Source organism: Megalops cyprinoides, chromosome 1 (genome assembly GCF_013368585.1).
Source record: "Megalops cyprinoides isolate fMegCyp1 chromosome 1, fMegCyp1.pri, whole genome shotgun sequence".
NCBI lineage: Eukaryota > Metazoa > Chordata > Actinopteri > Elopiformes > Megalopidae > Megalops > Megalops cyprinoides.
In genome coordinates this window covers 2549806-2574040 of record NC_050583.1, presented here as the reverse complement: position 1 = coordinate 2574040, position 24235 = coordinate 2549806, and the positions used below count along the sequence as shown (strand labels likewise).

Genomic DNA, 24235 nt, shown 5'->3' with positions numbered 1-24235 from the left:
TTAGTAATGGGTTTTTTGTATTTACAATTGTTATTGTTATGACTAATTGTTGTTATTATTATGCTTTGGCAATATATATTTTAAAATGTCATGCCAATAAAGCATTTTGAATTGAATTGAACTGAAAGGTGGAGAGAGAGAGAGAGAGAGAGAGAGAGAGATGGAGATGGAGGGAGGGAGAGAGAGGGAGGGAGAGAGAGGGGGAGAGAGATGTAAGGAGAGAGAGGGGGAGAGGGAGAGAGAGAAGCAGAGAGAGATGGAGAGAGGGAGGGAGAGAGAGAGGGACAGAGCTGGAGAGGGAATGGAGGGAGAGAAAGGGGGAGAGATGGAAAGAGAGAGAGGGGGGGAGAGATGGGGAGAGGGAGACAGAGAGAGAGAGAGCTGGAGGGAGAGGAGGAGAGATGGAGAGAGAGGGGGAGAGAGAGAGGGAGAGAGAGTGGGGAGAGTGAGGGAGAAAGAGAGAGGGAGATGGGGGGAGAGAGGGAGAGCGTGAGAGAAAGCGAGTTGGAGGGAGAGAGAGGGAGAGAATGTGTCCGCCTGTGTGTGTGTGTGTGTGTGTGTGCTTGTGAGTATGTGTGTGTATCTGTGTGTGTGCCTGTGTGTGTCACTGGTCTTTCATCTCTAGCAAACAAGTCAAAAGTGATTAAATACAAACAGCTGAATATTTAAATGACATTTTTAACCCCTCCCTCTCCCACAAAACACAACATACAAATGTTCTGTATGCACACATACATCTGTATTTCAGCATATCATACTAATATTACAAAAGTTACGGTTTAAGTTTAAATTTTAAGTAAGGTATTATTTTCCTTTAATTTAAATCATTTGTGTTGATTTAATATTATGAAAAAACAGATTCAAACCGGAATGAAAGTAACATGATCAAGTGCTTTATAAAACATGTTAATACAAAACATTAAAATAAATCACTTGTTTACAATATTGGAATAAATCACAGTAACTAAATCCTATTCAGTATGGAGTGGATGAGAGCGCCCTCCAGTATTTGCACACTGTCAGTATTAATGTGGAGATTTATGAAGTCATGACCACAGTGAATAACATCCCATGCACTCCTCCAGGATACAGGGATCTATCCCAGCATGCACAGGGACACTGTGCCAACCCAAAGTGTAAACCCAAGATAGAGGGGTTGAGTGAATGTGGTGTGGAAAGTGTGCAGGTGGGTCAGAGTGTCAGAGGAGATGCTGTAGAAGGACAGAGTGCCGGCCGGCCAGTCCAGATACACTCCTACTCTGCGGGAGCGGGAGGAGAGGGCGGGTATGGAAGTGCGGTTATTATTGTGCAGAGCAGAGAACCCGTCATAACTGCAATGCAGACTCCAGGACTGGTCATTGCGTCCAAACCTACTGTCAGAACCCTGTCCTCCTTTCCTGTTGATTCCTTTATACGCCACTGCAATCTCAGCCTCCCCACTGCACTCAGCCTCCCAGTAACAGCGAGTCCCAGACAGACCCTCTCTGCACAGCACCTGCGGTACGGAGGCAAATCTCTCTGGGGGATTAGGATATGGCTGCTCTCTCCCCGGTGTGCGTGTCACCTTCCTGTCCCCCTCAGATAGAGACAGCTCTCTGTGTGCTGTGTTGGGGTCCAGTGTGAGCTGGCAGGCATCTGCAGACAGGAAGGAGGTTAGAAGAGGCAACATCTCCAACACAATCTACTGCATCAGAACCAGGAGATCAGTATCACACACACACACACACACACACACACACATAAAGATACACGCACGCACGCACACACACATGGACACACACACATACACACACAAAAAGATGTACACACACACACGCACACACAGTCACTCACATACACATAAAGAAGTACACACATGCAGACGAAGACACACATGCGCACATGTGCACATACACACACATACAGATACACAAACGAATACACACACACAGACACGCACACACATGCACGCACACACAAAAACACATGCAGACATACTTACATACTTACACACACATGCGCAAACACACACATGCAGATACACAAACAAATACACACACACACACAGACAAACGCACACATGCACGCACACACATAAACACATGCAGACATACTTACATACTTACACACACATGCGCAAACACACACATGCAGATACACAAACAAATACACACACACACACAGACAAACGCACACATGCACGCACACACATAAACACATGCAGACATACTTACATACTGACACACACATGCGCAAACACAAACATGCAGATACACACACATATACACACACACACGCCCACACACATACGGATACACACACATATACTCACACATACACGCATGCACACACACACATGCACGGGCATGCGCACACACACATACACAGATACACATACATACTCACACACACACAAATGCACACACACACACACACATACAGAAACACACAGTCATACAAACACAGACATACACAGACAGATGCATGCCCGCCTATCCATGCGCACGCACGTATGCACACACACTCACACTTACACATGCATACACATGCGCCCACACACACATACAGATACACATACACATACACACAAGCACACACACACGCACACATACTGACACACACACACAGTCACTCAAACACATAAACATGTACACACGCACGCACGCATGGGCACACACACGAACACACACATACTCACCCGCATACATACACACGCACCCACACACACACCCGCACACACGCACACACACACACACCCACACACATACATACAGATACAAACACACATACACACACACGCATGCATGCACACACACAGGAACAGACACACGAGTGTGAGTGTGTGTGCGCTTGCATGCACAGGGGTGCAGCAGAGATTTTTGAAGTGGGGGGGACCAAACTGTGAGCAAAAGATCTCAACTTTTAAGCTGATACCACTATGCTTGCTGAGGCATTTGGTGTAATTTGGGCTAATGGTTTAACACTCTGAAAGGCATGACGGGAAACTGACTTTTTTGCCCCTCCATCCAAGATGTTTGAAACAAAATGTTTTAGAAACTAAAATCAGTTTATGAGTTATTTATCCTTCATTCAATCATCGGGGCATTGTGATAGTGAAAAAATGTTGAGGTTAATAGCAGTGCATACACTCTACAATGTCTAGATAGCAAACGGGGTGAACGGGAGACAGCAGGAAATGCGTGTGTTTGGTATTTGAGTGGGCTACACTACAGCAATCACTTGCCGCGAGTAGCCTAGTTTGGTCATCACAATAACCTAAATGATGAGGTCAAACATTTAGACATCCAACCGTATGTGTGTGTTAATACAGGAAGACCTAAACAGCACCCAAATAATACAGGAAGACCTAAACAGCATCCAGAGGTGGGCAGATGCCTGGCAGACAACATTCAATTTAGCTAAATGTAAAGTCTTGCATGTGGGAAATAAGAACCTTAGACAAGACTACTTCATGGGGGGAAAAAACTAGAATGTGCTCAATTTGAAAAAGACTTGGGAGTAATAGTTGACCCAAGCTTAACAGGATTTAGACAGTGTGCTGTAGCCAACAGGATGCTGGGATATATAGTCAAAAGTATTGATTAGAAAGCTAAGGAGGTTATATTGAAATTATACAATGCTTTAGTCAGACCTCACTTGGAATATTGTGTGCAGTTCTGGGCACTGCACTACAGGAAAGATTTTGAGGCTCTTGAAAAAGTTCAAAGAAGGGCAACTACATTAGTTCCTGGCATGAAATATAAAAGCTATGAGGAAAGACTCAAGTTACTTAACCTATTTAGACTTGGTGAGAGGAGATTTAGGGGTGGTTTAATAGACGTTTTTAAAATTTATAAAAAGGACTCAATAAGGTGAACTACAATACATTTTTTTAGGGTGAGATCAGTCTGTAGAACAAGGGGACATGAATGGAAACTAGTTAAGAGTAAGTTCCACACTGATATAAGAAAATATTATTTTACACAAAGAGTTATCAATACATGGAATAGGTTGCCAGGTCAAGTAGTTGGCTGTGTTCAAGTCCAGCCTTGATGCAGTTTTGGATACTCTTTAATTGTCACAGCGAGCTTAGCTGGGCCGAATGGCCTGTTCTCGTCATAATGTGTTGTTATGTATGCGTATATGTCTGTTCATGTGTTTGTGTGTGTGTGTGTGTCTGTTTGTTCGTGTACATGTGAGCTTGAGTGTGGTGTTTCTGTTCGTGTGTTTGTGTCTGTTTGTGTGTGTGTGTGTATCTTACATTTCCTCAGTCCTGCTTTGAGCCTAATCTCTCCTCCATGGTCCACACTGTAGGAACAGAAGAACAGAGACTGAGAGACACAGAATTTCTGTCTATGAAGTGCAGTGTGGAAACTCAGAGCTCTGTAACAATGGGAGAGCTCCACACACTGCCAGGACTCTACTGATCAGATGAGAACACTGGGCACCATCTTACACATCTCACTAGGTTTTCCATTAACACACCAGACATCTACACACACAAAGGAGCAGAACTCTGCTTACAGCAGTGTCTCCAGTTTAAAGCTGGGGTCCTCCACTCCAGCAGAGAGCGCTCTCTCTCCTGAGTCTCCTGGGTGGTTATAGCTCAGATCCAGCTCTCTCAGGTGTGAGGGGTTTGAACGCAGAGCTGAAGCCAGAGAAGCACAGCCTCTCTCTGTGACTAGACAGCCTGACAGCCTGCAGAGAGAAGGAGAGAAGAGCTCTTCACTGTCACAGCTCTGGAGGAAAAGCAGGAGAAATTACCAGAGTATCTGACACTCAGTACATGGAGACTGCAGCAGAGAACAATAATAATATTCATGCATGTGGGTGGCACCCTAGCAAAAATGTCATTTTACTGTCAAAAAAATTAACAGCAAGCATGACTGACAAATATTAAGTTAAACTGATCAATACTGTAATTAGGTAAAGCACATGACCTTTCCCTGCACATACAATGTGCACCCTCCTCTAATGGTCTAGTCATCACATCTGGTCACTTCTTGACCAACCAGATGAGAGTGCATTGTATGCAAAGAGAACATGCCCTGCTGCTATATTTAATTAAATCTCTTTCCACAGGACAATACCTCCATTATCATCACTGTTCTCTTACTAATTATGAATATAATAATGCAGTAAAAAATGCACACAGTTTAATCTCCAGTGCACGGACCCAGGGGTTACATGAATAAAGAAGAGATGATTCCATTTACCCTTAAAATCTTGGTTATTAGAGATAATAACTGAAATTATCTGATAAACCTCCCCACATTATATTCATGACAAAATACCATTGACCTCTACTTGATGTGATAGTGTGAGGATAAATGTATTTAAATAATCCATGTTTTAAAACAACTGTTTTACAATCAAACTAAAATGTTGGTGCATTCACCCCTTAACCTAGTTTTAGACTTTGGCCAATGTTTTTCTTCAGGCCACTGATGATTAAAAACTTCACTATTAGGTGAAACTAGAGTTCAAGCCCACATTGGAGCTACATTTATGCCACACATTGAGTTTAACCACAGCTCAGATATACCACCTAGTATCATGGGTGAGGCAGCCAAAGTAAAACTGAGAGGGAGTCTCATCACCTATGCATCAGTAAAAACCCTCAGATAGGCTATGCATTGGAGGGATAGCACTGGAAAAGCAAATGAGGAGACTGGAACAGCAACACTAAGGGAAATCATCTGCTGCCAGCTTAGCCCAGCTCAATGAAGCTGAGACGCTATTAACTCTTTATTATCAGAAAGAGTGGAGAGGAATTTAAAGCTCCTGAAACAAAGGTATTATAAGAGGAGACATTTACGGGACTCAGACAGTAAAGACGCCTGTTCCATGCACAGGCTGAGCCCTACAGTCCGAGCTCAAAACCAGCTCCATCAGCTGCCGACAGCGACTGGGAGCAACAGCAGAACAAACTGGCTTCCTTCCAGCAGGGTGGAGGGGTGGGCAGGTTGGCCAGGACCCCCCATCCCCCAGTGGCGTGCTAATATCCGTAGGCTCCTTAATGTTACATCCCAGCCTGTAGCATGTGTGGCACTAGTGTAACGGGTGGTATCTTGCGTTGTGTTTTAATATGATGTTACGTGGGTCGGCGAGCGAGCGAGTTTCGAACCGAGGTTCTTACTGCTCGCTGCCAACCCCTTAAAGCCAGCGTCGTTGCCAGTTGAGCTAAAGGCAAATTGCCGTTAGCCTGTCGGCGACAACGCTACTTAACCAGGTCTCAGGGGGAGTGACGTAGCCGCTGCAACCACTCGGCTACCTGCTACCCGCTACCTAAGGCTTTACGCAGGACTCACACGAGCTAATCACTTCAGCTCCGCTACACTAGCACTGCATGCTGAAAAGGCACTGGGCCCTGCATCTTCACCATTTCTTTTTAAAACATTACAAACACTTGGATTTAGTCTGAATTTTATCAAGTTCATTCGGCTTCGGTACTCTTCCCCACAATCACAGCTAGCAGTAAATGACAGCTTCTCCCAACCATTCCGGTAAGAAAGGGTCCCAAGGCAGGGATTCCCTCTTTCCTGCTTCTAACCCCCTCAGTGTAAAACCTCCAGCATAAATACTAAGAGACAGTTCGGAGGGGAGAGGGCACATAAACCATCAATGTCCTCTCATACGTATGAGATCATTTAAATTCAACATCTAAACCAATGACATTCCATGGAACTTTGGATTCTACTTTAGGCTTCAAGGTAAACATAGAAGAATTGGCCATGAACGCGCTGATTATTCCCCAGGTGAGTTCCTAAGGGTAGTATGACACACTCACAAAGCTGATATTTAAGATTAGGGTGATCTGCTAGTCCATGCTGCTCCTTATATTAATGGACACAGTAGAGTCAGTTATGATGAATCTACTTCCCAGACTCCTGCTGCTCTTCCAGACTCACTTTTGTAGCCCAAAACCATGTTTAACTCACTCGTTAATCACATATCCAGATTTATTTGGTAGGGTAGATGGAAAAGGGTGACACAGAAGATTTTACACCCAAACAATCCCTAATGCAAAACCACTGGGAGGTCTGGTACTGCCTAATCTTATTCATTACTGGCTGCAGCCCAGCTCTATGCAATGACAGTATGAATGCTAGACACTGCCAGTACCAGGTGGCTCAGTATGCAGTTTAAATGTGCACATATACCCTTGTATGCAATCCCATTCTGTGAGGGAAAGATCACAGGGGAGTCACTGGGTGAGTGGCCATGGGCTGGTTACAGAGTTTGGAAAGGAGTACCACAAACATTTGTCCTCCAGAGTCTGAATCTTAACATCTACTGTGTATATCAACAGCTTTGTACCACTAATGCTGGATGCAGGGTTCAAGAACTTGACACTTCAGAATCTAAATAAAAAATGAAAAGAATAAATAATTGTCTTAAAATTTCATCTGTCAAGTTAATGACTATGCTTGTTCTTATAGATAACAGTCATTCTTGTGTTATGAAATGAAAACTATTCTCAATTTAAATACAACGATCAAAAATGTCAATAAAAAAGCTGTTACTGAGCATATTATTGTTTAGTTTGAGAGAAATGCAGTTTTTGGTGAATACAAGTAGATTTCATCCACACAACTTAAACTGCTGCTGTTATATGTAGTTGAATTGGCCATGCAGATATTACCTGTATCACAAACAGCAGACAATGCTGAGTTGATAAAAGGCTTTTCAAAGTGATGCACAGTAACAGCTAGTCCTCTACCCAAGCTTACTCCCACACAAAGCTCTAAAAGACATGCACTGAAATTGCGACCGGCACCTGAAACTGTGATTAGCTATGTGTTTCTGGTTTCATATTTGCTCTCTGACCCTGCATTCATGCACTGTGGGTAGGCTGGAAATCTGTCCCTTAGGGGTGACTTTACCTTGAGGAGATCCGATCTGCTTTACTGACCCTGATTTCAGGTTCCTTGTACAGCTTTACTCTCATTTTTATATATAAGGGATTATATTTTATTATATATTAAAAGAATCAGTTGTGCCACATTTTTCTGATTTAAATTCTCTCCCTTTTCATAACTTATTTTTTGCTTAGGCATTTCTAATTTCCACTGAGGACAGGTGGGCAAAGGCTGAATCCACTAACAGTACTGTACCTAATCTTCCCCGTGGCATGGCTGTCTTACAGCAATATTTCCCTCTATCACCATAAATGAAGCTTATTAAACATTAATAATGCTCATGCCCTCCTTTACTCTAAAATGTAACCCATCACTGTATTAGAAACAGGTGTTTTAATCTTGAGTTTTTTCACCTGCCTCTAAAGAGGAGAATCATTAGCAGTTTGAAACCTCCCAGTGCCTGCAGTACAGGTCTCTGTTTAAAGACTGCAGGGGACACACAGGCAAAGGTTACACTCTGCTGCTGTAGTGTAGGCGAGGTTCCTGCTGAATCCCACTGATCTGAGCCTGTCTAAGCCAGAACTACTGAGCTGGACCTGCCAGACAGCCCTTTACCTTCAACACAAGACACTGCATCCAGGCCAGAGACTGCCACTGCAGCGGAGTGAAGCCAGCCACACCAGGGATTCAAATACCCAGTGTGTGTGTGTACATATATTCAAAGTGAGTATTTATGTCAATGTGAACTATACATAAAATTAGTTGAATAGCCCAACCTGAAACTTAAAAGATTTTTTTAACTTGATTTCTGATTGCAAGAGCTGGATTAATTCACTAATAAACATACACACTGCTCACACAGGTGATTTTATCAAGTGAATTTCATCTATATTATAAATATAATGAAAATATGATCTTTCCATCATGATAAAGCTCTTCTGCATGCTCAAATGTGTCTGTGTATCTGTCATAATAACATACAATGCTGTCGTTGTAATGAGTCCATCCGCTTCAAATTATGACACTTCACAAGCTAAATTTCATGTTTAAGGTAAGTTTTAAACAACGACAGGTATTGTGCAGGGATGTTGGGAGCCAATAGGAAAGAGGTTCGACCCCACGCCAGGCACCCAGTGAAGTACAGCTGCAGCTGGACCCTTCCTGTCACATGGGAGGGTTGGGGGAAGGACTCAATCTAACACTCACCAGCCACTCAAATGGAAACTTTATCAGAGAGGCATTTGGATTTGTTGCATTGTGCATATTACTATATGTATCTTTCTCAGAGCATGTTATTTCATAATTAAAGTTATTTGCTCATTTAAATGGTGATAATACAAAAACATTAAAGTAACATTTTGTTGATTGTCTGTGCCATTGCTCCATTCCATTAGCTCAGATAATCAGGAGCTGACTACATTATTATGCTCCTCACCCCAGTCTCTGTAGTTTACAGTGTGGATCCTCCAGTCCAGCAGAGAGCGCTCTCACTCCTGAATCCCGCAGGTCATTGTCTCTCAGCTCCAGCTCTCTCAGCTCTGAGTGGTGTGAGCGCAGCACTGAGGCCAGATCATCACAGTAGCTCTCTGTGAGATTACACTGCCTCAGTCTGTGGAGAGAAGGGGACAAAATCTCTGTGAGTTGGTTCGTTAGCAAACTTTATTATCCCCACTTTGGGGGGATTTACTTGGCACCATTTCACGTCATGCAGATAATGCACAGATGCACAAAATCACACAAAGTAACTCTTGATTGATTATTTTGGTCTTTTCAGTTGCTTTCTGCAGATAAAAATGAAATGGAGCATTTTAACAAATCTATGTATCTTCTGTTTATGTGTTTGTTACATCTGTCTGCGTGTGTGTCTGTTTATGTGTTTGTTACGTGTGTGTGTGTGTGTGTGTGTGTGTGTGTGTGTGTGTGTGTGCGCGCGTGTGCCTGTCTGTGCATGTGCGTGTGTGTGTTTGTGATGTTGGAGGGGATACTGGGAGGATTGAGGAGAAGTCGACCCCGCCCTGCATGTAGCGAAAGGAGCTGGTGCAGCTGGGCAAGATGAAGGTGATTGACTCTGATGAAGTGAGTCTGTGTCCACAGGGAGTGGAGTGAGAGAGAGAGAGAGAGAGAGAGAGAGAGAGAGAGAGAGAGAGAGAGAGAGAGAGAGGGAGAGCTGTGACACAGGAGGAAAATGCAGAAAACATGGTGATGTGCACTGGATCCCTGAAAAGGGGCAGTAAACTCTATGTTTTTTATTATTTATTTCTGTGTAAATTGTGTGTTTCTTAAAATGATGATTATTATTATTATTATTATTATTAGCCTTTATTTACCCAGGCAGTTCCAGGCAGTCCCACCTCCCTTTCGAGAGAGGCCTGGCAATAAAGTCAGCAGGAATGTGCATTACATTTCAATGTGTTCATCAGCCAATCACAATACAGATGACACATAAAAACAATAAACACTTATTACCCCTCAATGCCTTAAGAACAATTACAGATATCTACATTATATTCTGACAATATTACAGTTTCATCTAATATATGCATATTTTGTAAAGTGTTCCACGACCAAGGTGCATTATAAACACCACTTTCCCATCTCTGTTCTGACCTTAGGAACAGTAACAATAACAGTGACTCTACTGGGAGACTTCAATATTCCATCTGCGACCTCCGCGATGGCCAGCATAATCTCCCTCCTCCAGTCCTTCGCCCTCAACCTCTCACCATCACCTGCGACCCACAAGGCCGGCAACCAACTCGACCTCGTGTTCACCAGGAGCTGCGCCACAACCCACCTCACGGTGACTCCCCTCCATGTATCGGACCACTACTCCGTATCATTCTCCCTCACTCTCCCCTCCACCCTCAACCCCCCTACTGATCCCCCCCACCTACACTTTCAGAAGAAACTTCCACACACTCTCCCACTCTGCATTCTCCTCTACTGTTCTCTCTTCCCTCCCTCCCCTTCCCTCCTTCTCCATCATGCCTACTGAGTCTGCTACATCAGTCCTTAACACATGTCTCTCTCAATCTTGAGATGCTCTCTGCCCTACTGTCTCCAGGCCATTGCGACCATCACCCTCCTGTCCATGGCTGACTGACTCCCTCCGCTCTGACAGGACTGCGCTGCGAGCTGCTGAGAGGAAGTGGAGGAAATCCAGATCCCCCGTGGACCTGGCTGCCTATCACTCTCTGCTAACAGCATTTACAACCACAACAACATCAGCTAAGTCCTCTTTCTTCCAATCTAAAATTAATGCTAACATAACTAACCCACGAAAACTTTTCTCCACCTTCTCCACCCTCCTCCCCCCCTCCTCCTCCCTCCCCCTCTCTCCTCTCTGCCAATGATTTCAGGGTTTACTTCGAGGAAAAGGTGACCAGCATCCGGGACTCCTTCACTCCTTCAACAACACCCTCGACCACCACGACCAACTGCATCAACCAGCTGTCCTCCTTCATGCCACTCAAAGAAGTGCTTCAACTCATCACAGACCACCATGCCACAACCTGCCCTCTGGACCCCATCCCCTCTACTCTGCTCCAATCTATATCTGGTGAGATCGCCCCATTTCTTCCCTCATTTATCAACTCCTCACTAACCTCTGGCACTGTCCCCACAGACTTCAAGAAAGCTCTGTTCACACCACTCCTGAAGAAACCATCCACAGACCCATCAGATGTTACAAACTACTGACCGGTATCTCTCCTCTCATTTCTATCTAAAACCCTGGAACGTGCAGTACTTAACCAGCTATCCCCTTTTCTTCTCATGAACAACCTTATGAACCCCCATCAGTCAGGTTTCAGAGCTGGCCACTCAACGGAGACCGCACTCCTGGCAGTGACAGAGGCTCTCCACACTGCTAGAGCCTCCAACCTGTCATCTGTCCTCATCCTCCTCGACCTCTCCGCTGCTTTCGACACCGTCAACCACCAGACACTAATATCGAAGCTGTCTGAGATGGGCATCTCTGGAACCGCCCTCTCCTGGTTCAAGTCCTACCTGACTGGTAGATCCTCCCAGAACTACTGGAAAGGCTCCACCTCTGCACCCACCCCTCTCACTACAGGAGTTCCACAGGGTTCAGTACTGGGACCCCTACTCTTCTCAATTTATATCAACTCTCTTGGCTCAGTTATCAAATCACATGGCTTCTCCTATCACTGTTATGCTGACGACATCCAACTCTTTTTCTCTTTCCCTCCCTCTACCCCCCAGGTCAATGAAAGAATCTCTGCATGCTTGGCTGACATCTCCAAATGGATGTCATCCCACCATCTAAAGCTGAACCTCAGAAAAACAGAACTGCTCTTCATCCCAGCCGGCCCTTCCCCCCTGCATGACCTTTCCATCACCGTCGATGGCACCACAATACCATCCTCTCAGTCAGCAAAGAGCTTGGGCGTCATCCTCGACAGCAACCTGGACTTCAAGGAGTACATTGCTCGCACGTCACGGGCCTGCCGATTCCTCCTCCACAACATCAGGAGGATTCGTCCGTTCCCTCGCCTGGACTACTGCAACGCTCTCCTCGCAGGCCTCCCAGCCTGTACCACCCAGCCTCTGCAGCTCATCCAAAACGCAACTGCCAGACTAATCTTCAACCTCCCTAAATTCTCCCATGTTACTCCCCTGCTTAAACCCTCCACTTGCTTCCTGTCGCTGCCAGGATCAGATTCAAGACCCTGACCCTCGCCTTCTCTGCAATCAACAGGACAGCCCCTGCCTACCTCCAAGAACTCATCCAGCCCTACACACCAGCCCGACCTCTGCACTCAGCAGCAACTGGACGCCTTGCTCCTTGCATGGTCAAGGCAGGAGGTGCTCGTTCTGCCAGACATCGGCGTTTCACCTACATCGCTCCCCAGTGGTGGAACGAACTCCCTGTCCCGCTACAGACAGCTCCTTCGCCCCATTCCTTCAGACAGGATCTGAAGATGCACCTCTTCAGACTCTACCTGGACTGACCCAGCACACAATTGCTGCCCCCCCCCCATACAGTCAATCTCATTCAGGTCAATAAGGGGTTGTAATTACACACCCACCACAGGCTAGCTGGAAGCCAAATATTAACTATACATTACAAGAAGATTACAATTTGTCAGATAAATAGTATTATAAATTGTTCTACTTGTTCTTTTTGCATAGAAAAAGTAGTGCTGACTAGACATTTGTAAATATCTTGATTGAAGACGTATTTCTGCTTACACTAAATGTATAAACGTGACAAAATAACTTTATACTGTACATTCCACTCTTTGAGAATCCCATTGTGAGGGCTGCAAAACAAAATTTAGTTTTAATTAATCATTCTAAATCCTCTGCCTGTTTTAACACACTCCTACCTTCCTCCCAATGTGCATATGTGTCAGTGCTCCGCCTCCTTAGCTGTTGTGTTTTTGTTTTCCTTGCCCATGTGCTTTTGTTTTCCCTTGTATCTTAGTCCTGCCCCGCTCCCCGCCCGGTCTCCGCCCGCCTGATTGCCTGCACACCTGCTTCCCATTCCCTCGTCAGCCCTGCCCTATATCTTCCCTGCTTTTCCCTGTCCTGTTGCTAGTTCGTCACAGTGTGTTTCTCCTGTTTCGTCCCCGCCGTTTGCTTTTTGCTTCTGTCTGTGCGTTCTTCGTTTTTCGACCCTGCTTGTACCCTGACCTCGTTTTTGCCTGCCGCCTTGCCACGTTCGCCTGATTGCCTGCCTGTCCGGTTCCCGACCCTGCCTGCTCTGATTTCTGATCCTCGTTCTGTCCACGGACTGCCTTCCGGTTTTCGACCCTGCCCGTTTCTGTTTAGCGATCTGCCTGACGATTTCATTTAAGACGCTTGGAACCTGAAACTCCCGTGGTCCGCGCCTGAGTCCTTGCCTGAGCCCTGACAATATGAGGAACTGCATATACATTAATGGCAAAGGCACATACTACCACTGCCAAGAGACAGTTATTAATTGTATATTTCATACATTACAGCTGGTTAGTAAATCTCATGTGTGTTTCTGTAGCCTTTACTGCCAACAAAGCACACAGAATCCTTTAGTAAATTTTGCCCTGGGCCTTTTCTCACGTTTGGCTGAACGCACTCATGAGAGAGTGAAGGCCAGTCAGGGGTTACTCAGCCTCAGCGTATAAACATTTATTTCTCTATTATTCAATATGACCAGACGTTTCCATTCTTCAAGTCAAAACTGATTAAGAAGGATCCATATTTCTTATTTTCATGAAGTCTTTCAGGCATTACTTACTGAATGACGTCAATGCCAAAATGCTGATAAATCAGGATTATCAAACAGCATCACTCACCTCAGAGTCTGCAGTTTACAGTTTGGACTCATCAGTGCAGCACTCAGCAGCTTCACTCCTGATTCTCCCAGGTTATTCTCGCTGAGGTCCAGCTCTCTCAGGGTTGAGCTGGCTGACTGGAGAGCTGAGGCCACAATTTCAAAGGACTCCTCTGTAAGGTTACAGTTACTGAGTCTGAAAAGATAGAAAGACAGAGAAAAGCATTCATAATCAAACATTCCTGAAAAAACCTGAAAAAGCCTGAAAAAACAAAATAAAACAGCATTTATGACCACTCATTATAAAAAAATATTTCTACATAAAAATGTGTCTGAGAGAAAAGTAATCACCCGATCCTCTTTATTTGTAGGGAAAAACTCTGAAAAAGGTTTTAACAGATTTAATCTTTTTAATCAAAGTGTATTACCAACATTTTATTTGTTTTTATGTTAGTTTATTTTGTTCTGATTCTGATTCTTTTAACTTCAATAAAATTAATCTTATACCCAGATAGTGCCTATCAGTCTTGAATAAGTATGTTTCTATTCAAAAGGAGAAGAGGAGAAGAGGAAATCAACCATGCTCCTGTCAAAAAGAGGGAGAAACAGTCCCCTGATTTTCTGCTGAACTCTCAGAGTTTATTGATCAAAAGAAAACTTCTTTGGACTAACTGACAAAGAAAAATTCATAGTGTGACTGAACTACTTCCAGATATTTATGCAAGAAAAGTAGTAAAAATCTGAATTTTATTTAAAATATTTCCCCTGGTTTTCTGATGAACTCTCTTATTCACCAAAAGAAACATTTGTTGACCAAAGAAATACAAATTTCTCCAGTGATTTGACTCATTTCAGATATTTATTTCAGGAGAAGATCAAAATCAGAATCTTATTCAAAATCTCTTATTGAGAATCTAAGCAACCCAAACAATCTTTCCAAAATCTGGAAAATGACTAAATCACTGATGGGGACTGAAGCCTCTTCCACTCTCCCTCAGCAAATCTGTTAGTTTCCTTTTCACACTTTTAAAAATGTTTGGGGAAAAAAACAACACTGAACCTTGAAATGCTGGTGCTCGTAACTTAAATCCTTGCCTTTAAAGCTTGCTGCAAATTAAGCTTTAATGCTTAGTTAAACATAATGCTCAGGTTAGGGCTCAGTAAAATCCCTTCTTACGTGATAATAATACAATGCAGCACAATCAGGAGTTATGTGTGGTAATAGCAGCATAACTACAGCTTCTGTAGTTGTCAGTGATATTGAAGACGTTCTACACAATGAACAGCACTGTGCTGCCTAAGTGAGTGCACTCCACTGAGTACTGTATTATAAGTGGTAAATGAGCTGAAACTGATTCTCAAAAATTGATGGTGTGATCATTGTGATGAACTAATGTGTTTTTAAACAGCCCATTACTGCACATTACAGCATCAAAACATGAAATGTGTGAGCAGACCAAGGAATCCAATTCCTTAAAATGAAGTTGTTCTAACAAAAGGAACAGCTTAGGAGATGAAGATGGCTACACAGTGAGAGAGGCACTCATGAAAAATACAGACTGTAAATTCCCTTTGATGGTCTGCTGATGTGTGTTTCTGCAGTGCAGAGGAAGTGAGTATATTGTGTTGTGTGTTTTTGCAGTGCAGAGGGAGTGAGTATATTGTGATGTGTGTTTCTGCAGTGCAGAGGGAGTGAGTATATTGTGATGTGTGTTTCTGCAGTGCAAAGGACGCGAGTATATTGTGATGTGTGTTTCTGCAGTGCAGAGGGAGTGAGTATATTGTGATGTGTGTTTCTGCAGTGCAAAGGACGCGAGTATATTGTGATGTGTGTTTCCGCTGTGTAGAGGAAGTGAGTACATTGTGATGTGTGTTTCTGCAGTGTAGAGGACGTGAGTATATTGTGATGTGTGTTTCTGCAGTGTAGAGGACGTGAGTATATTGTGACGTGTGTTTCTGCAGTGTAGAGAAAGTGAGTACATTGTGATGTGTGTTTCTGCAGTGTAGAGAAAGTGAGTACATTGTGATGTGTGTTTCTGCAGTGTAGAGGACGTGAGTATATTGTGATGTGTGTTTCTGCAGTGTAGAGGACGTGAGTATATTGTGACGTGTGTTTCAGCAGTGCAGAGGAAGTGAGTAGATTGTGTTGTGATGTGAATGATGCCGCTCTGTGCATCAGCCATAATGCCTCTTAGTGATGGGACATGCAGACCTGTCACTGGGCTCCCTCTGAAAGCTCCCTGTGGCCAGAAAACCACAGGTGGAGAGGACTTGCCTCTGCACTTGTACAGCAGTATTGTCAGAACTCAGGCAGGGACTCAGGCGCAGACAGCGGAATGGGGTGCACAAAGCGAAGTATAATTAAGCCAATACGGGGAATCCAGAAAACGTAGTCAAAACAGGCGAAGTCAGAAAACCAGAAGAGCACGGCTAACAGTACCAAACAGATCCAAAAACACGGTCGAGGGAAACAGGCAAGATCGGTGAAACAGGCTGGCAGGCAGAACAGGAAAAACAGCTTGTAGCGAAACAGATAACTGAGACGAACTAGCGACGATACAAGAACCAAGCAGGGAAGATATAGGGCAAGGCTGATGAGGAGATGGGATGCAGGTGAGCAGGCAGGCAGGTAGAGACAATCAGGTGGGCGGAGACAGGGCGGAGAGTGGGTCAGGGCTAGAACACAAGGAAAAACAAAAGCACATGGACAGGGAAAAGAAAACAACCGGCTAAGACGCCGCAGTCATGACAAGTATTGCATCTAGCTGGGCTCTCCAGTGCTGGGATCAGCAGCATGCAAATATTTAGGAAGAGGCAGTACTGTACCGTTTATCCTAATGCACCATAAAGTCTGCCTAATCTCTGAATGCACGCTCATGGAGTAAGGTACCATTAGCCACATCCTCCAAAAGTGCTAGCGCATTAAGTGGAGCAACAGATATCTACAGTACATATTGTAGATAGAGGTATATCATGTCTTTGTTAAACTCTCACACCAGTAAAAATAATTTGGTTATGGTAGCAAGGCTGTCACATCAATTGGAATCACATTATCATTCAATTTCCAAATTCTTGGTTTAAATTATGACAGTATCTCATTTAGCATGAAATCTGCGAGCAGGCCTGCTTTATAAATGAGGTCCCTGGATCTTTATTATGCTGCCCTACATCAGAGGTATAACTGCAACAGTAGCAATAATGAACATACACTATATGGACAAAAGTATTCGGACACCTGACCATCAACAGGGACTGTAATGACATTGTATTCAAATACATATACTTTAATATGGAGTTGGTCCCTCTTTTGCGGCTATAACAGCTTCTATCCTTCTTGGAAGGCTTTCCACAAGATTTTGGAGTGTTTCTGTGGGAATTTGTGCCCATTCATTCTATAGAGCATTTATGAGGTCAGGCACTGATGTTGGACGAGAAGGCCTGGCTCGCAATCTCCATTCCAGTTCATCCTATTTTTTTTTAATTTGTAACTCTTTAATGGTTTGAGCTTTGAAAAGACAATTGAAAGAGATTTTAATTATATGGCAACATGGTATATCTATATATACAGTATCATATTCTAACATATATATTTTCACAGTAACCATGGTATATTAGAAAGGAGATACTCATGTTAATACTCACAGAGCCTTTCTGCAGCACCTCACAGCTGGAACCAGTCTCCTGCGCCCCTCGTCTGAGGTCCTGTATTTCCTCAGGTCAAACTCATCCAGCACCTCCTCTGACATCAGGAACATATAGGCCAGGGCAGAGCAGTGCACAGGTGAGATCCATTCACCAGAACGACTTCCTGAGCTCAGGAACTTTTGAACCTCCTTCATAAGCGAATCATCATTCAGTTCAGCCAGACAGTGGAGCAGATTGATGCACCTCTCTGGGGAGGAATCCTCCCTCTCCAAACTCTTTATGTACTTGACTGTTTTCTTGAAGCTCTCTGAGTTACTTCCTGTCTGTGTCAGAAGACCTTTGAGAAGGTTCTGATTGGAATCCAGTGAGAGGCCAAGAAGGAATCGCAGGAAAAGGTCCAGGTGCCCATTCTTACTCTCCAAGGCCTTCTGAACGGCTGCCTTGTGCAAGTCATAGATTGACTGATTGCAGAATTGAAACATTTTACTTGAAAATCCTGTCAATGTATTTACATTATTTACTACATATGAGTGAAGTACATACAACGCAGCCAGATACTCCTGGATGCTCAGATGCACAAAGCAGTACACTTTCTTCTGATACAGCACAGACTCCTCTTTAAAGATTTCTGTGCACACCCCAGAGTACACTGATGCTTCAGTGACATCAATGCCACACTTTCTCAGGTCCTCTTCATAGAACATGAGAGTGCCATTTTCCAGGTGTTGAAAAGCCAGCTGCCCCAGTTTCAGAATCATGTCTTTATCCAGCCCCAGAAGCTTTTGTGGATCTGTCTCCTCTCTTCCCTGATATTTCTGATTCTTGATGTTGGACTGAATGAGCAGGAAGTGTGTGTACATTCCAGTCAGAGTTTTAGGGATCTCGCCACAGTCAGCTTTACCCAACAGTCGCTCCAGAACAGTAGCAGAAATCCAACAGAAGACTGGCAGGTGACACATGATGTAGAGACTCCTGCATGATTTCATGTGAGAGATGATTCTGCTGGCCTGGTTCTCATCGCTGAATCTCTTCTTGAAGTACTCCTCCTTCTGTGAGTCATTGAACCCTTGTATCTCTGTCAGCTGGTGGACGTATTCAGGAGGGATCTGATTGGCTGCTGCTGGCCGGGAGGTGATCCAGAGGAGAGCAGAGGGAAGCAGATTCCCCTTGATGAGGTTTGTCAGCAGCGCATCCACTGAGGATGCCTTTGTTAAATCAGATAGCATCTCGTTCTGTTGGAAATTGAAGGGAAGTCTGCTTTCATCCAGACCATCAAAGATGAACAAAACTTTGTCAACATCAGACTCGATGTTTTCAATCCCTCTTGTTTCAGGGTGGAAGACATGCAGAAGCCCAAGCAGACTGTAATGTTCATCATGAATCAAGTTCAGCTCCCGAAAAGGAAGAAAAAACATGAAACGAATATCCTGATTGGTTTTTCCTTCTGCCCAGTCGACAATGAACTTCTGCACAGAGACTGTTTTTCCAATGCCAGCAATCCCCTTCATCAGCACAGTTCTGATAGGTGTCTTTTGTCCAGGTAAAGGCTTAAAGATGTCATTGCAGTTGATTGGAGTGTCTTGTGTGGTCTGTGTCCTGGATGCTGTCTCAATCTGCCACACCTCGTGTTCATTATTGACCCTCTCACTGTCCCCCTCTATGATGTAGAGCTCTGTGTAAATATTGTTGAGGAGGGTATGTTTTCCTGATGTAGCAACCCCTTCCAATATGCACTCAAACCTCTTCTTCAGACTGGATTTCAGTTTCTCTTGGACTTCTGCACAAAAATGGAGGAATTTTCAGAACAGACTGCTGCTGAAGGGCATGAGAGTATTAATGTGTTAAACAGCAGCAGTGTGTCAGTAGGCTGTGGTATAAAACAGCAGTGGTGTGTCAGTAGGCTGTGGTATTAAACAGCAGCGGTGTGTCTGTAGGCTGTGGTATTAAACAGCAGTGGTGTGTCAGTAGGCTGTGGTATTAAACAGCAGCGGTGTGTCTGTAGGCTGTGGTATTAAACAGCAGCGGTGTGTCAGTAGGCTGTGGTATTAAACAGCAGCGGTGTGTCTGTAGGCTGTGGTATTAAACAGCAGCGGTGTGTCTGTAGGCTGTGGTATTAAACAGCAGCAGTGTGTCTGTAGGCTGTGGTATTAAACAGCAGTGGTGTGTCAGTAGGCTGTGGTATTAAACAGCAGTGGTGTGTCAGTAGATAGTGATGGTGTGGGTGAGGTAAACCGGAGAGATGACTCTATTCAGATGACCCTTTTCGATTTGTAAGAAAAATACAATGAAAAACATCTTACTATTTTCTGCTTCCAGCTCCTGATCATTGGAACATAGGGGTGAGGAATCTACAATCATGGACTGCAGAGAAATAAAGACACCAGTTAAACCAGAGCTTAAGAACACAGAATAAAACCGACATGGCGTGCCGTCAGTGCAGACAAGGCAAGCACTTTTTCTACGTGAAAATAAATGTCAAAAGGTATATGTCTTGAGAGTGATAATTTTGTACGCAAAATATGTACAATACACGATCTACTACTGTCTATTTTAATACATTTCTCCCGCCACCCACTCACTGCCCTCTTGTGGCGTTTTTGCCCTGTTTCGCTGTGTTTTTCTGCCAAGAATAAGCTGTGCTTGCCTCCAGCTCGTTAAACTCAATGGCGGGTCTGTTCAGCTGACATCATGTCCCATTGAAAAAAGTAGGTGAAGGCAAGCGGTTTTAAAATCTGTTCTTAGATAAGTTTTTGCATTAAAAGTTGGAAAAAAAGCACTCGCACTTGTGTATTGCGACCGTCCCCTGACGCTGTGGGCTAACTAGCCAACTAGCATGGTACTTTTAGCGACGTGTCCACTGAACTCTCTACAGTTGATGTTTTACAACTAACATCAGAAACATAGGAAAGGCAAGCGTTCTTGAAACTGCTTGCCCTGTTCTGAGATCAGTTGTGTATTTGGGTATTTGTGTCCTACAGCGGTGGGCAGTAAAATGTTTGAAACGGTCCACCGGTAGAGACTGTCATCCACTAGACGATTTTAAGAGCCTTTTCACTGGATTGAACAAAGCTATATATGGCGACTCATGTATTTGCTTTCAATGTTGTTAATGTTTGGCCTACGTATCGCAAAATTGAGATTGAGGCCACAGTACATACTGTAGGCTACATTAGCTACCTAGCTAGTGTAAAAATTGCACTTGCGCAATTAAGATCACGGTCTGTCCTTTCATTCCATTAACTGAACGGAGCAAATTACAAGGTGATTTTTCAAGTAATCTTTTATTCATTTAATGCGTTTTATTGTCCCGTTCACAAAATGTGTGACGAAGACGAATCAGGGTGTATTGTGGAGCGACTGCTGTATGTAGCTTGTATGTGTAGTCATTTATTTGGATAAGGCTACCCTATTTAATATTTTTTCAATTTACATATTCACAAACTTTTTAAACTTTTTGTAAAACAAAACATTTTCAGTGTGCCTTTTTACTTTTTCTATTTTAAAGACTGACTCCATTCTATTTCTCTTGGTCAGGCAGTGTGCAGGTCAGTAAGTTTGAGAGACACAATATGTGCAGGAAGGAAAGTCCAGGGTCCTACATCAAATGGTAAGCATTTTGAATACACAAAAATGATGTATTGAGTGTGTTCCTGTATAGTAAAGTTTGCTGTCAATCAAAATAAATAATCTCAGTATTTTGTTTTCCCTTGGTTAGGCAGGGTGCAGCAAGACACAGGAGAGGCACTTTATTTTCAGGACAGGAAAGACAGACAGTAGAAAACCATGAGACAGACAGCTGCACCATGTTGGACAGACTACAAATTCCAGAGAGCAGTACAGTTATGCTGGAAGGCCATAAAATGGTATGTTTGATTTTAATTTTCTTTTTTTTTTGGCTGTTTTTCTAATGCACCACTTCAGGCACCATGTATGTGGATATCTGTGTGTATGTGTGTTGGGGGGGGGGGGGGGGGGGGGGGCTGAATTCTGCTTGCGTAAGTGAAAAATCCACCGCACGCCACTGCCTTAGGAATACAGAATGAAAAGATCATATGAAGATGAAGAAATTATTGTAGAAAATGCAATTCGGAATATTAGCTGGAGAAACATTACAGCTGTTTCAGTGAAGTCAGATGAATGAGTGAGTATGTGACACAGGCAGGTGAATGGCTTTATACTGGACAGACAGATTCAGAAGAATGACGGGCTAAAGGACAGACAATCCAGCCAGTCAGTAAATAAGAGGACTACAAAGTCAAATGAATGAATGAATAAATGCTGACAGACACAGGAATATAGTACAGGTCACAGTTAGAGGAATATGTAAAACCTGGATACACTGATGTGAATCCGGGACTTCAGGTAAAGACTGAGGTGACAGAGTGACTCCAGGTACAGGCAGACTCAGGTGAATGAGTGAAGTCATTTACCTGCTGGTCGAGTCTCTGTTGGCTCATCTGCTCACACACTGCAGAGATGGACTGGAGCTCTGGCAGCTCACTGCAGACACAGGAATGCACATTTAATCAGTGCTAAAGCAGCAAAGCGGCTAAAGGAAAAACAAGCTCGATATATTATTATATGATTAGACACCTGCTGGAAAGCATCACAGACCTTCACTATTTCCAAAGAGTATTTTACCAGAAGTGAACCTACTATGGCTCCATAAATGCTCACTGACTTACCAGGACGTAGGATTTAAGGAGAAATGTAGCAGACAGAGCAAACAGAAGGGTCTTTATGTTCCAGTGTTTCCTGGCAGAAATGACCTCTATTGCCTTTCATTTATGCACATTTATCTTATCATCTCACCAGCTCGTTTAATCATCATGAAGAGCACATGGTTACAGACACACTCAGTCTGACTTTAGACCAGCCTGAGTGAGACACCAGACTGTTTGAAGTCTGACTGGGTTGTAAAGTGAGGAAGAGCAGAGATGTGTTGGACAGAGAGTCTCACCCTGCACCAGCTATTGGTTAATGAGCCACACCTGCTCTGATCAGAAGGCTTTAAATGCAGGTGTGTGGCTGCAGAGGGGGAATCACTCTTTTCAGTTTGGATGTGTGCTGTTTGTCCAAGGCTGTTTCCTGTATTTATTGCTTTTGAAATGATTGTGTTGTAGGTTTCACCCCTCCTGTTCAATGTCTTTTCTCACAGTAGTGATACGCAAAATGAACCTTTTCAACACAGTGAACCATTTGAAGCAATTGTTTCAAAACAGATTCACTGTGTCAAGCTGCTCATATCTTCCACGCCACAATGAGACCTACTGTTACATGGAAGTCAGTGCAACCAGCCCTCTCGATCAGACCATGATGAATGTCTATGGCTGTAAAACACGGTAACCGGTGAAGATGAGTGTGCCCTTCACTTAATGAATGCAGTCTTTACTATTGTGGAGAGATAGTGACAGTATGTCATATATGTTTGTGCTCCTTGCAGAACAGTGGATAACTCTAACGCCCTGCACTCATAATCACAAGTAGGTGTTTTCAACATACAAATCATCATGAGCATAACCCTTTTTACATCATCATTACAAGTTTACTAATTTAGCATATTGTGTTTAATGCAGTTAGCATTGTGTTTATGCTGACTGCACTAAACACAAATAATGAATTAGTCCTTAGTTAAAGGAATGACTGCCTATCAGAAATATCTGCTCAAAACAATAAACTTCTACATCAAGGAATATGTACAAAAAATCCTTAAACTATCAGTGGCCTTCTACAGGGACTTAGGCTTTATGGTCAAATGTAGAAATTTACATGTTATTTACATTTAGCTATTTAGCTGACACTGTTATCCAAATTCAGAAGAGAGCAATCAGAAAGCTTTTTATGTTCCACTGTGTTTCTTTGCAATAATGTCTCCACTGCCTTTCATTAATGCACTTTAATCTTTCCACGTCTCTTACAATCATGATGCAAAACACATCTACCAAACAATCCTGTCTCAAACTGAGTGCATCTGTAGTGAGAGGACATTTGGAGCACAGTTGTGTGTTATTAACTATTTAACCCTTGGATCAGGGGGCAGGACTCCACTACCTTCTCTCTCCATTGAAGAGTCCCGCTGGATCCTGTGAACAGCACAGCCATAATGTTTTGCACTGTGTTATTCTGCTACCACAGATTTAATGGGCCAATATTATGACACCACTGTTGGCAGACTGCTCATATCGCCAATATACTGTATATATTATTATTACTGCCTTATTGCCAATATATTTTAATTCCTCAACACGCCACCCTCAGCAAGAGCTGACTTCCACAGCTGCCACATTCCACTAGAAATATTACCTTAAATATCACCTTACAGCACGCTTGTCCCTGTCCCTTAGTGTAAACACAAAAGTGTGTGTATTTTTTTTAAATGCCTCTACTAACACATCCATGTAGCTATTGTGAGAATGCTCTGCTCTTGATACAACTAAAAGTATTATTTCCTGCCTTGCATTAATGAGCTTGC

The 24235-nt window shown here is 43.5% G+C and overlaps 1 protein-coding gene across 1 annotated transcript in view; it reads right to left on the bottom strand.

The window, feature by feature from the left end:
- Positions 1-1085: 1085 nt before the first annotated feature.
- LOC118781656 (NACHT, LRR and PYD domains-containing protein 3-like) overlaps positions 1086-24235 on the bottom strand; it is a 40087-nt gene continuing 16937 nt past the window's right edge. The window contains exons 7-14 of the mRNA XM_036534667.1: positions 22194-22263; positions 20064-20124; positions 17761-19540; positions 14141-14314; positions 9277-9450; positions 4504-4677; positions 4241-4287; positions 1086-1635 (exon numbers count right to left, since the gene is read on the bottom strand). Coding sequence (XP_036390560.1) covers positions 1097-1635; positions 4241-4287; positions 4504-4677; positions 9277-9450; positions 14141-14314; positions 17761-19540; positions 20064-20124; positions 22194-22263 — 3019 coding nt within the window. The 3' untranslated portion in view covers positions 1086-1096. The remainder of the gene's footprint in view (positions 1636-4240; positions 4288-4503; positions 4678-9276; positions 9451-14140; positions 14315-17760; positions 19541-20063; positions 20125-22193; positions 22264-24235) is intronic.